We start from the raw sequence: 13,507 nt of genomic DNA, 5'->3' as shown, positions 1-13,507 counted from the left end.
ATCTGCTCAATCAGACTGACCATTCACTCAGTGACCATCCGCTCAATCAGGCTGACCGTCCACTCAATCAGACTGACCGTCCACTCAGTCTGACTGTCCACTAAATCAGACGGATGATCCACTTAATCAGACTGACCGTCCACTCAATTAGGCTGATCATCTGCTCAGACTGACCATCCACTCAATCAGACTGACCATCAGGCGTGGTCCCAGGGCTGTCTCGGAGTCTGCATTGATTGTATCTTACAATTTGCTCAGATAAATTGACTTTTGAATCTTAAAATGTGCCTGAGAGTTTCTATCAATTGAATTGTGATTAAGAATTATTTAAAGAAGGTTTTTTGATGTGATTACATGCTGACTTGCAACGGGTGAGAGGCAGGAACCAGGTGTGAATGTGAAACCAACAACCAGTAAACGTGATATAACTGGTGCATTGTCAAAATTCATTTTTATTAATTGATGGAAAGATAAGGTGAGCTTTAAATGGGCAGTTTAAAATTACACAATAAAAAAATAAAAAATAAACCTTGCTTTGTTGAAAGGTGAAGTTACAGAGAGTGGATTTATCTGTGTCTGGGATATAGGATAGTAATTAGCTCGAAAATATCAACCAGTGAAACATGGACATGCACCAATGTTTACAGCATTGGGTTTGTAAATGGTTCACAAATTCGAATCATTGTCCTGTCAGTTTAAGGTGAAGGTGTATTTCCATGTCACACTTTTCCATTTCGCTGAGGTTTGCTGTTTATTCACTGTCTGACAGTGTTTCATATTGTGAAGAAAGCAGTGCCTTAGGTTCTCTGTCTCTCCCCCAGGAGTGCTGCTGGCTGGGTGCAGTCATCATGATCATTGCTGAAGGAGTGACAGATGTTGGGAAGAGCCCTGCGGGTAGTCTGGCTGTCAAAGCGTTATAGGGAAAGGGAGCAGATCCTTTAAACAGAGAGAGAAAAACTTATTCTTACAAAGATTGTCTCAACCAATATCATCATCTCACATCAACATATCATGTCGGCAAGAACTCCCCATGTTAACCTTCCAATAGTAAATTCACATCTTCATGCGGATGAAAGACAGTTCCTCAGTACTGACCCTCCGACAGTGCGGCACTCCCTCAGTACTGACCCTCCGACAGTGCAATGCTCTGTTAACACTCCAGTGGGAGTGTCTGCCTAGATCAATGGTTTTTGGAGTGTGATTTGTCTGCAGGGGCCCTGCATGTGGTTCACTGGCTGCTGAGAAAGCACATCACTGACCCGCAATGCCACAGCCGAGTCCAAATGGGAGAAGAGGCTGGAATCTTCCTTTCAGCTGCCTGTGAGATGTCACAGAACCAGCCTCGTTCTCGTGTTCACCACAAATGATCATAACCACAAACATCAACAATGCAGTTTGATAAAGAAGGTTTACCTTCCTGTTATAGCACAGAGCTGAGAGATGGGGTGTTTTTCACTTATATAAACAAAGTGGAGGATCTGGCTGAATGTGGAGTTGCTGTGAGACTGAAGCTCTGCATCTCAGGACCAGACATCAACTCACTGGCGTCTGTTCGAACCCCCCCTCGTCATGAACCCCCCTCGTCCCGACCCCCCCCGCTTCGTCCCGACCCCCCTCGTCCCGACTCGTCCCGAACCCCCCGTCCCGACCCCCCCTCGTCCCGACCCCCCCTCGTCCCGAACCCTCCTCGTCGGGAACCCCCCTCATCCTGAACCCGCCTCGTTCTTCCCATTCATTCTGATGAGTTTTCTTTTTGCAGTGACAAGGATGGGTCAGACTGACAGACGGGGTCGGACTGTCGGGTGGGGTTGGTCTGACGGGCGGGGTCGGACTGTCGGGCGGGGTCGGACTGACGGGCGGGGTCGGACTGACGGGCGGGGTCGGACTGACGGGCGGGGTCGGACTGTCGGGCGGGGTCGGACTGTCGGGCGGGGTTGGACTGACGGGCGGGGTCGGACTGACTGATGGGTTCTTTTTTCGGCCCAACTGGTCCATGAACAAAGGAGTTTGAGTAGCCGCCGGTCTGGATTCTGTGTTGAGGTGTCTGAAGTGAGACTGGATTTCGGACCTGCTGCTTCAGAGGCTGAGAACGTTCTACACTGAGAAATAGCTGCTGAAGATGAGGGAGTTACAGTTATGATATTATAAAGAGATACAAGAATTATGGGCTGCTTTTCAGAGTTGAGAGTGCCCCCTGTCCTTGCAAATTACCGCCCCATCTCCAGTTTCCCTTTTCTTCTTCCCGCTCCTTGGACATGTTGTCTCCTCCATTCCCACAGATCCCTGTTTGAATCTGTGTAATGACCTTTCTGCTCTGCTGCAGTGAGTTACAGTCAGCGATGGAATCTTCCATCTTTCTCAAATATATTTACATGTCATATAGAGAGAGTTCCTGGAATTTGCAAATGGCCTCTCACTTTGATTAAACAAGCATTGCTTCAGAAATACATCCCTCCGCCTATTTTATATCATTAGCAGATTAGCTCATTGTTTCACTGAGATGAGGAGTGTGATAGTTTGTTAGTGAAACTCTGAATTGCACCATTTAATCACACAGGAATTTTTACCGACAGTGCCATTGGTTTAAATGCAGCTCCACAATGATCATCTTTAAAGACTCCATTTGTAGATGAGTTTTGATCAAACGTGGAGATGGATTCATTTACCTGTGGATGACGGTCTATTCTCCCACACCTGCTGGGTTAAAGGAGTGCGTCTGTGACAGTCAGTGTCTGAGTGTGCAGAGGTTGGTCTCTCACAATAGGCCAGGCCTGGCACAGGCGATTTGGCTTTTCTGCTATTGGAGCGCACACCAATTTTTAACTTGCCTCCACCTGGAATTCAAAAGCAGCTGTCAGGTTCTGACCGATTCAAATGCAGATTAATCTCATTCCCACAGCCCTGTACTCAGCGCCAGCACATACTGGCTGTACACCCAGAGGAACTATTCCAATTAATTTCAAAAGATTGTGGCTTTGTGTAGAACAAAGGCAGTGTGAAGCATGTTACTTTCATTGTGTTAATCTGTTTAATCTGAATCTCTATTAAATTCTCTCTCTCGCATTTGACAAAAAGGGAACCAAGTTTGTTAAACTTTATTTTTCCTGTGAATTGAGTGTTTGAGTATTCTGTCTGTGTATGTTCTTTAACTGGAAATATTAATTTATAAAACACTTGGAGAGCAGGTTGCACTTTTTTTTTCTTGTTGCCCGATAAACTTCAGATACCAGGACAGAGAGCGGAACTGGGCTAGAAGCACATGCAAATCCCAGAAAACAGGTCCAACATTTCCAATTAGAGAAACCCCTTGCATCAGTTAAAAGTGTTATTGTTCATAAACATACTAACATTAGAAAAAGAACAAAAATATGTAACTAAATAATCTTGGCTAAATTCTCCCTCTTGTGTTACTGTGTCATTTCTTGGGCTAATTCCTAGCATCACACCCTCTCATTTTCTATCTGAGAATCTGCTTTCTGTGTGAGATAGTGTACTTATGTTCTCAATGTAAATATGTGTACATGGCCCCTGTAGCAGCTACGCTGGATCCTATACTCGTGCCTTATGTGAACATGTACACTAATCCTGTACTAAATACAAACTGTCACTGAGAAAGGCGTGTGGGTGCAGACCTGTTGCGGGAAAGCTGCGAAAGTCTTCATTTTGTTCTTCAGTCACAGTATTGGTGCTAGTACTGACAGCCACTGGGTTAACTGCAGCCGGACTGCGTGATGAACGCTCTTGCCCATGATCATCATAAGTGCCCATTAAGGCCTTCCTAATAATGTCCTCCAAACCCATGTTGTTAGCGGAATGATCTGCCATGGACTGGCTTCTAGAACTTACTGACCCTGGGAGAGAGGGGAAAAGAGGGAGAGGAAACCAGTGTAAAAAAGGAGGGTTGAGAGAAAGCAAAACAAGAGGGAGAGGAGCAGGAGGGAAGAACAAACAGTGAACATTGTATCAGCAAGCAACAACCCTTAGTAGCAAACCAACGGCAGATCACAATGCTGCAATTCGTGCTCAGCTTATTTTAAACCAAAGCAAATTTTAAAAAAGTGTGCACACCTTGTCTCTCCGAGTTACAGTTTAATGAAATGTTCAGCGTTCAGATAGTCTAATTCTCAGCCCTCCCCTCTCATTAAATGCACTGATATAGCTGGAAACCACTTCACGCAGAAGCAGATACAGTTTATACCTGTCATGTGCATTCTAATGCACTTGAGCAAGCAAAGCTGATCTTCACTAAACCCTTCAACCCTCAAACACAGGAAACCAAATAATGCAGACATGACCTGTAGCCAATTGAGTCTGCTTTATTGTACTTTATCATATCCTAAATGGACTCAGCCCCAAGGAGAGACTCTAACCCCCTTTTACCTCACTGAGTTTCAATCACATTTGATTGGTAGGTTAGCGCTTTTGTTGAAATGTTTTTTATCTGTAACTGTTAGTGAAACTGCCAGGATCAAAATGTAACTAAACAAAACGCAATGAAATATTATTAGAATATATCAGTGAAAATATAACCAGACACCTGACTGTTGGATTGAAATTTTTAATGGATGAAAGTTGGTGTTTTTAATGTACGCGACTTTGAAAAATTTCTTGGTGAAATTCTGTTTCTTTTAGGTTTTAATATCAACACTCGTTGGTGAGCTGAGGGACAGGAGCCCCTTCCAAGGTGGGTGGGGGTTAGGTTGCCCAGGCAAATGTGTGTACTGAAAGCTACATATATTAATACACAAGGCCCTGTTCTTTGCAGACAGAAAGAACATGTACATACACTGCACCTGTTTCAGCCAAACAAACTAAGTGATAGTCATTCGCTGGCTCATTCTTTGATATGGTTTCTCAATGCCTGGTTATTTGTACAAGATTAAGCAACGTGAAGTGGATGAAAGGTTTTGATGTTAATATTATGAATGGCTAAGGTTTATAAACACTTTTAAGCTGAATAGCTTTTTCGAAAGAACATTTTTAAGCCTCTGCTTATATTGTCAGGAACATTTCAAAGGCTTGCCAGACTTGTCAATGGTTCTGTACATTACGAATACTGGGAGAGCGGATATGGAAGACTCATGGGGGTGGGTGGGGGTTGAGGGCTGGAGGGCCCAACATTCATGCGGAAGACTAGGCCAGAATCCCAGAGTGTTGAGGTGGATATTCTAAACAGCATTGCCTCGAACCTGCCTAGGAGGCAGTGGAGCTGAACTTTGCCCAACCAAGTTTCCCAGAGATGATTTAAAGGGAGACGGTGGCATAGTGATAATGTCACTAGACTAACAATCCAAGGCCCAGGTTAATGCTCTGGGGACGTGGCTTCAAATCCCATCACAGCAGCTGGTGGAATTTAAGTTCAATTAATAAATCTGGAACTATAAATCAGTCATGATGACCAAGAAACTATCATCGATTGTTGTAAAAACCCATCTGGGTCACTAATGTCCTTTAGGGAAGGAAATCTGTCACCCTTACCTGGTCTGGCCTACATGTGACTCCAGACCCACAGCAATGTGGTTGACTCTTAAATGGCCAGGCCAGACACCCAGTGTAAGGGCAATTAGGGATGGGCAATAAATGCTCCGGCCTAGTCAGTGACGCTCACGTCCCATGAAAGAATAAAAAAAATGTGGGAGTGGAAGGTGGTGAAGGGGTTGGGATCACGAAGTCAGGAGATTGCCCAAAGGAGAGGGAAGACTTGGCGCTACAACAGGCTCACCAAACACAAAAGGAGTGATCATTACTCGATCAGGACCCCAGCAGTTAGAACTAGTGGCTGGCTCTGCACAGAGATGTCAATCTCAATTAGCCAAGATTTGATTTTATTCCAGTTCAGACTGCTCGTTTCTACAACAGCTCCTGCCAGAAACCTGGAGAAACTCTAATTCCTGGGTTTAAAATCAATGTTGTTCTAGTCAATGGTTTCAGGTTGCCCGGCTCCTCCAGTCAGCATCATGTAACCCAGAAGCAGCTGGTCACAGATATACAACTCACTCTGTCGATTCGACATACCTTCCTTTCCAAACTAGCTGGAAATGTTAAGAAGCAGGGTACGGAACAAGAAAGAATGACCTCACTAAATGACTGTGCTAAGGATTCTTGGACAATTTTGCTAGTTTTACAGTTACTCTGCTTGGTCAAGGATGAAATCCTTCTCTCTGATGGTTTTGAACCCTCACCTGCCGATGTCATGACTGGCATGTTGAATATTTCAGTTCCTGGCTGCCCAACATCTGGAAGAAAAAGCGGTCCATCATAACATAATAATGATTAGAAACAACATCAAGAAGATTCCCATTGCCTGCGAGATAAATCAAAGGATATCCGAGATACTGGGTCTATGACTTAACGGTCTATGGGTATACAGACACTTACACCAGGTACATGAGTAAACTGTCCAAAAGTGTAAATTGTCTTTATTGTATTCACATGAAGCATGTTCACATGGAGCGTGTTCACACAGAGCGAGAGTGTTCGTATGGAGCGTGAGCGTGTTTGCACGGAGCGAGAGTGTTCGCATGGAGCGAGCGTGAGCGTGTTCGCACGGAGCGAGAGTGTTCGCACGGAGCGAGAGTATTCGCACGGAGCGAGAGTATTCGCACGGAGCGAGCGTGAGCGTGTTCGCACGGAGCGAGCGTGTTCGCACGGAGCGAGAGTGTTCGCACGGAGCGAGAGTGTTCGCACGGAGCGAGCGTGAGCGTGTTCGCATGGAGTGAGCGTGTTCGCACGGAGCGAGAGTGTTCGCACGGAACGAGAGTGTTCGCATGGAGCGAGAGTGTTCGCACGGAGCGAGAGTGTTCGCACGGAGCGAGAGTGTTCGCACGGAGCGAGCGTGTTCGCACGGAACGAGTGTGCGCGCACGGAGCGAGAGTGTTCGCACGGAGCGAGAGTGTTCGCAAGGAGCGAGCGTGAGCGTGTTCGCACGGAGCGAGCGTGAGCGTGTTTGCATGGAGCGAGCATGTTCGCACGGAGTGAGAGTATTCGCACGGAGCGAGAGTATTCGCACGGAGCGAGCGTGAGCGTGTTCGCACGGAGCGAGCGTGAGCGTGTTCGCACGGAGCGAGCGTGAGCGTGTTCGCACGGAGCGAGCGTGAGCGTGTTCACACGGATCTCAGCTGAGTCCATCAGTTATGCTTTGATAGCTCTGGTTAGATTATCCATTATTCGAGAATCCTTACTGTAAATTGACTCGCCTCCACTGACTGTAGTCAACTTCTTGATGATTTCCTGCTTTTTGGATTTGACCATGTGTGATGTGCTCTCCGTCAGCTTGGTAAAGAAGGCTGGGGCCTGACTCCCGCTTCCTGGAGATCGCGATTCCATCCTGTCAATACATCACTCAATTACTGTTCGCATTCAACATAAGATCATAAGAAATAGGAGCAGGAGTAGGCCATTCGGCCCCTTGAGCCTGCTCTATCATTCAGTAAGATCATGGTTGATTGGATTGTGGCCTTAACTCCACTTTCTGCTCTTGATTCCCTTGTCATTAAAATTCTGTTGAATTCAGCCTTGCCTATACTCAATACCCAACTGGATGGAAGAGAATTCCAAAGACTAATGACCCTCATAGAGGAAATTCCTCCTCATCTCTGTCTCTGTTGCTCTCGGATGGTAGCTTTTTATCATCGTGCCATTCACACCTCCTCTAGACACACATTTTCTTTCTTCCCTCGCACCCTATTACCACTCCCTTTGGCCTTTGACCCCTCTAATCTCTCTCGTCTTCTACCCTATCTCAGGCCTTCCCATCTGTTCCTTCTCCACCTCCCCCACCCCTGGCACTTGCTTAAAAGCTTTTATATATTTTACTTTTCCCAGTTCTGATGAAACATATGAACAAGGAGCAGGAGGAGGCCATTCAGCCCCTCCAGCCTGCTCCACCATTTAATAAGACCCTGGCCGATCTGATAGTAACCTCAAGTCTGCATCCCACCTACCCCTGATAACCTTTCACCCTCTTGCTCACCAAGAATTTCTCCACCTCTGCCTTAAAAATATTCAGACTCTGCTTCCACCACATTTTCAGGAAGAGAGTTTCAAAGACTCATGACGCTCTTGGTGAAAAAAATTCCCCTCATCTCTGTTTTAAATGAGCGACCCCTATTTTTAAACAGTGACCCCTAGTTCTAGATTTTCCCACAAGTGGAAGCATTCTCTCCACATCCACCCTGTCTAGACCCCTCAGGATCTTACACGTTTCAACCGTATTGCCTCTCACTCTTCTAAACTCCAGTGGATACAAGCCTAGTTTGTCCAACCTTTCCTCATAAATCAATCCACCTATTCCAGGTATCAATCTGGTAAATCTTCTCTGATCTGCTTCCACCACATTTACATCCTTCCTTAAATAAGGAGACCAATATTGTACACAATACTCCAGATGTGGTCTCACCAATGCCCTGTACAACTGAAGCATAACCTCCCTACTTTTATAATCAATTCCCCTCACAATAAATGATAACATTCTATTAGCTTTCCTAATTACCTGCTGTACCTGCACGCTAACCTTTTGTGATTCATGCACTAGGACACCCAGATCCCTCTGAATCTCAGAGCTCTGCAATCTCTCACCATTTAGTTAAATGTGCTTCTCTTTTATTCTTCCTGCCAAAATGAACGATTTCACATTTTCCCATGTTATACTCCATTTGCCAGATCTTTTCCCACTATCTATGTCACTTTGTAATCTCCTTACATCCTCTTCACAACTTACTTTCCTACCTATCTTTGTGTCATTAGCAAATTTGGCACCATCCCTTCCATCTCTTCAAGTCATTTATATACATTGTAAACAGTTGAGGTCCCAGCACTGATCCCTGGGGCACACCACTCATTACTTCTTGCCAACCTGAAAAAGACCCATTTATGCCAACTCTCTGCTTCCTGTTAGCCGTCTGTCCATGCCCATATGTTGTCCCCTATACCATGAACTTTTATTTTTCACAACTGCCTTTGATTTGGGACTTTATCAAATGCCTTCTGGTACATCCATCGGTTCCCCTTTATCCACAGCACATGTTACTTTCTCAAAGAACTCCAATAAGTTGGTTAAACACGATTTCCCTTTCACAAAACCATGTTGACTCTGCCTGATGACCTTGAACTTATCCAAGTGCCCTGTTATAACTTCTTTAATGATAGGGTTTAACATTTTCCCTATGACAGAAAGGTCACTGACCTGAAATGCTAACTCTGTTTTTCCCTCCACAGCTGCTGCCAGACCTGCTGAGTTTTTCCAGCATTTTCTGTTTTTTAATTTCAGATTTCCAGCATCCACATTATTGTATTTATGTCTGTGTCACTGTGACAAATTAACTGGCTATTTTTCTCACGTTATTCACGGGATCTTGCTCTGCGTACAACTGGGTGCTATGTTTACCCATAAAACAAATGTTAATGAACAAATAAAACCCAAAACAAAAAGCTGCTGATTTGCTGTCCTCTTGTGTGCATTCTGATTGGCCGTCGCCCTGTGCATTCTGATTGGCCGTTGCCCTGTGCATTCTGATTGGCCGTTCCCTTGTGCATTCTGATTGCGCATGGAGATTAGCCAAACACTGTGGGTGGATTTTACTCCCTTTGCCGGCAGCTTTGAAGGAGGGAGGGGCTTGTAAAATCCAGCAGGTCGCCTGCCCACTGCCTACTTACTCGCCCCTGACCTACCTCCAATTTTATAGGGGTTGGTGGAGACATTGGGTGACCCATCCACCCTTGGACCTATTGAGACCCCTCACCCCACCCCCACCACGAGGTTACCTGTGTGGAGGAGGCCCACGTCAAGTGGGTAACCTGACAACTTTCACTTGTGTGGGCTGGCGTCAGGCAATTGTGGGGGGTGGGGGCCGGGGTGAATCTGCCCCCAACCCCCAACCAAAAGTCTTACCCCCCCCCCCCCCCCCACAACTTCCCTCTCTCCCTGTGCCGGTGAGTAACCGCGTCCCTCGCCCCCTGTCCCAGTGAGTGACCGGGTCCCCCTCCCCCTGTCCCGGTGAGGTACTGTGTCCCTCTCCCACTGTCCCGGTGAGTGACCGGGTCCCCCTCCCCCTGTCCCGGTGAGTGACCGGGTCCCTCTCCCCCTGTGCCGGTGAGTGACCAGGTCCCTCACCCCCTTCCAACTTCCAACTTCCGAAGGTTGGACTTCTTCCCCAGATGGAGTTCAGGTCTGGCCTGAAGCCAATTCATTTTGCTCTAAATGTTCAATTGCTGCAGGGCAGCTGTTAAGAAAGTGGATAGGCTCCCTACCAGCTCATGGTCAGGAAAGGAGGTGGGGGGAAGTGGGGAACAAAGCACCCTATGTCCTAATGAACCCAGTTAATCAGGACTCTTTTAACTTCCATTAACCAGGTCAAAGCCTGTACGACATAGATTGTATTACCAAGTCTCCAACGTGAAGTTAACTCTGTGAAACAATGCACAGTACCTTTGTTCAGGCTCCATGTCCCTGTATTGTGCAGGAACTGAGAGAATCTCTGACAATTGTTGGTCTCGTAAATTCTGCGCTGGGAAAACCGCCTCAGTCTGATCTGCTGACGCACACACAGGGGACCTTGCTGGCCTGTAAATCAGAAAGGATGATTTATCATCTTGCTGTTGTTGCAAACTTCCAGTTAAAACATTCCACAAAGGTTTGACAGAATTTATGAAATAGTGACAGCATTATTGAGCAGAAATACAGCGGCAGTGTAAAGCAAGTCTGAGCCTCTCCTACTGAAGAATATTAAAGCATTTAGATAGACTGGACTGACATCAACACAGGGTCAGTAAAACTAACCAGAGTCTCACAGACACAGGGAATCATTGCAACCCAACCTGATTCACCAGAAACAGACAGAAAACAATCACAGTAAAGTGTACGGGTGGGGGAGCGGGTGCAAGAGGTTAATCAGAGTGTGTGTTTCAGTTTTACATCTCCACCAGGTTAATCAGAGAGTGTGTTTCAGTTTTACATCTCCACCAGGTTAATCAGAGAGTGTGTTTCAGTTTTACATCTCCACCAGGTTAATCAGAGTGTGTGTTTCAGTTTTACATCTCCACCAGATTAATCAGAGTGTGCGTTTCAGTTTTACATCTCCACCAGGTTAATCAGAGAGTGCGTTTCAATTTTACATCTCTACCAGGTTAATCAGAGAGTGTGTTTCAGTTTTACATCTCCACCAGATTAATCAGAGTGTGCGTTTCAGTTTTACATCTCCACCAGATTAATCAGAGTGTGCGTTTCAGTTTTACATCTCCACCAGGTTAATCAGAGAGTGTGTTTCAGTTTTACATCACTACCAGGTTAATCAGAGAGTGTGTTTCAGTTTTACATCTCCACCAGCCGATTCATCGAATTTGGCTCGATTATTAGATCCCATGGGATCCGATCTGGCTGAATCCAGGAGTTGTCTCTCACTCTCGCCTCACAATGACTGACTGAATAGGTTCGAGTGCTGTCCGAGGCCAGTGGACGCAGTTTCTGATCCTCGGGTATGAATGTGGCCTCTTCCTGAGAGCAGCTTCCGATCTGAATCGCTGGCTCCTCACAGCAACCTGACAGAACAGGAAACGCAGCAACAGAAATGGAGGCAACATCAGCCCATAGGCGACTAAACTCCACACACCAGGTGAGAGATTCTCAGGAATAACCGGGTTGGGGATGTGGTGCTGATAACAAACATTATTATTGTGCACATGTTTGTAACATTAATGGGGATAATTTTTTCCTTACCTTGTGTTGCCTTTCTCCCCAGGTGATTCTGACATCATCCTGCCTGAGTGACCATAGGGCTGCTGAGTTGAAGCCAGAAGCTGTTGAAAGGGAGACCTCTGTGATTGCAGGGCTGACTGAGAGCTCAGACACTGGGGGTGGTTACGGGTATAATCCTGGGTGATTACCTCCTGTTAGAAATGAAAACTTTCTTTCTCATCAATAACATATTGATATATATAACTGTCAACTAATGAGAGACTTCAAAATACAAAATGACAGATAGGTACACAGGCATTCAGGAACAAGAGACATTCTTCTCACTAAGTCTCATGAGAGAGACAGGATTATTCCCACAGCAATAGGGAAGCTTAAGAAGAGATTTAATCACGGTTTTGAAAATAGTGCAGGGCTTTGGTAGTATGAAAAGGGAAGTACTAAAGGCAGTTCCAGAGTCAGTGATGAGTCATCAAGCAGAGTGAGCAGAGATTTGCTGAAACGTTACTGATACAGTAATAGACACCAACTTCAATTTTTTCATGTCTCCTTCAGTCGTACACTCAAAAGGTGGGATTTCAATGAATAGCCAGGCAGGCAGTTCACAACAATCAATAAAGACAGCAGTTACAAAGCATGCAAATATCCAAACAAATCAATGGTTGACTTGCATCAATATGTTGGGCCAGTGTCACAAAGCGTTGCTGCCCTTTGGGGAACTGTGCAGGGTGAGCTGCCTGTTCAGGTGAGGTGCTTTTCTCAGGAACTGTGTCAGTATGTTGGATAAGGCTTCCCGGTACACAGACTGTCTGAGGTGCTGCAGACAAAACAACAATGTTTATCAGGCACAGGGCAGCAGCTATGGACATATCAAATCGACAAAAATGACAAATGTAAAACATAGTATGTTAGTAACAAAACTGTCCTTGATTTCACATCTATCGACCACAGAAAAGATCAAAAACAAACATAAAGAAAGGATCTTGGAAACTAACAGCCTTGGTTCAATGTTTAACAATCTCCTGTTTGAGTTAGTGGATTGTGAGTCCAAATCACACTACAAAAACAAGAGCATAAAATCCAGGCTAACACTCCCAATGCAGTACTGAGGGAGTGCTGCGCTGTCACAGGGTCAGTACTGAGGGAGTGCTGCACTGTCACAGGGTCAGTACTGAGGGAGTGCTGCACTGTCACAGGGTCAGCACTGAGGGAGTGCTGCACTGTCACAGGGTCAGCACTGAGCAAGTGCTGCCCTGTCACAGGGTCAGCACTGAGGGAGTGCTGCACTGTCACAGGGTCAGCACTGAGGGAGTGCTGCACTGTCACAGGGTCAGTACTGAGGGAGTGCTGCACTGTCACAGGGTCAGCACTGAGGGAGTGCTGCACTGTCACAGGGTCAGCACTGAGGGAGTGCTGCACTGTCACAGGGTCAGCACTGAGGGAGTGCTGCACTGTCACAGGGTCAGTACTGAGGGAGTGCTGCACTGTCACAGGGTCAGCACTGAGGGAGTGCTGCACTGTCACAGGGTCAGCACTGAGGGAGTGCTGCACTGTCATAGGGTCAGTACTGAGGGAGTGCTGCACTGTCACAGGGTCAGCACTGAGGGAGTGCTGCACTGTCACAGGGTCAGTACTGAGGGAGTGCTGCACTGTCACAGGGTCAGCACTGAGGGACTGCTGCACTGTCAAAAGGTCAGCACTGAGGGACTGCTGCACTGTCAGAGGGTCAGCACTGAGGGAGTGCTGCACTGTCAGAGGGTCAGCACTGAGGGAGTGCTGCACTGTCAGAGGGTCAGTACTGAGGGAGCGCTGCACTGT

At 46.3% G+C, this 13,507-nt stretch overlaps 1 protein-coding gene across 11 annotated transcripts in view; it reads right to left on the bottom strand.

Annotated features, from left to right (window-relative positions):
* Positions 1-434: 434 nt before the first annotated feature.
* The window catches only part of ncor2 (nuclear receptor corepressor 2), a 501,645-nt gene continuing 488,572 nt past the window's right edge, over positions 435-13,507 (bottom strand). For 8 of the 11 annotated variants that reach the window (XM_041202112.1, XM_041202119.1, XM_041202114.1 and 5 more), the window contains 8 exons: positions 12,361-12,506; positions 11,714-11,883; positions 10,427-10,561; positions 7,182-7,327; positions 6,183-6,236; positions 3,633-3,851; positions 2,667-2,834; positions 435-936 (listed from right to left, as the gene is read on the bottom strand). In XM_041202112.1, coding sequence (XP_041058046.1) covers positions 752-936; positions 2,667-2,834; positions 3,633-3,851; positions 6,183-6,236; positions 7,182-7,327; positions 10,427-10,561; positions 11,714-11,883; positions 12,361-12,506 — 1,223 coding nt within the window. In that variant the 3' untranslated portion in view covers positions 435-751. The remainder of the gene's footprint in view (positions 937-2,666; positions 2,835-3,632; positions 3,852-6,182; positions 6,237-7,181; positions 7,328-10,426; positions 10,562-11,713; positions 11,884-12,360; positions 12,507-13,507) is intronic. The other 3 variants (XM_041202113.1, XM_041202117.1, XM_041202118.1) reach the window with 3 other exon arrangements.

This window comes from Carcharodon carcharias, chromosome 13 (assembly GCF_017639515.1).
Source record: "Carcharodon carcharias isolate sCarCar2 chromosome 13, sCarCar2.pri, whole genome shotgun sequence".
Lineage (NCBI taxonomy): Eukaryota > Metazoa > Chordata > Chondrichthyes > Lamniformes > Lamnidae > Carcharodon > Carcharodon carcharias.
This window is presented reverse-complemented; position numbering and strand designations above follow the sequence as displayed.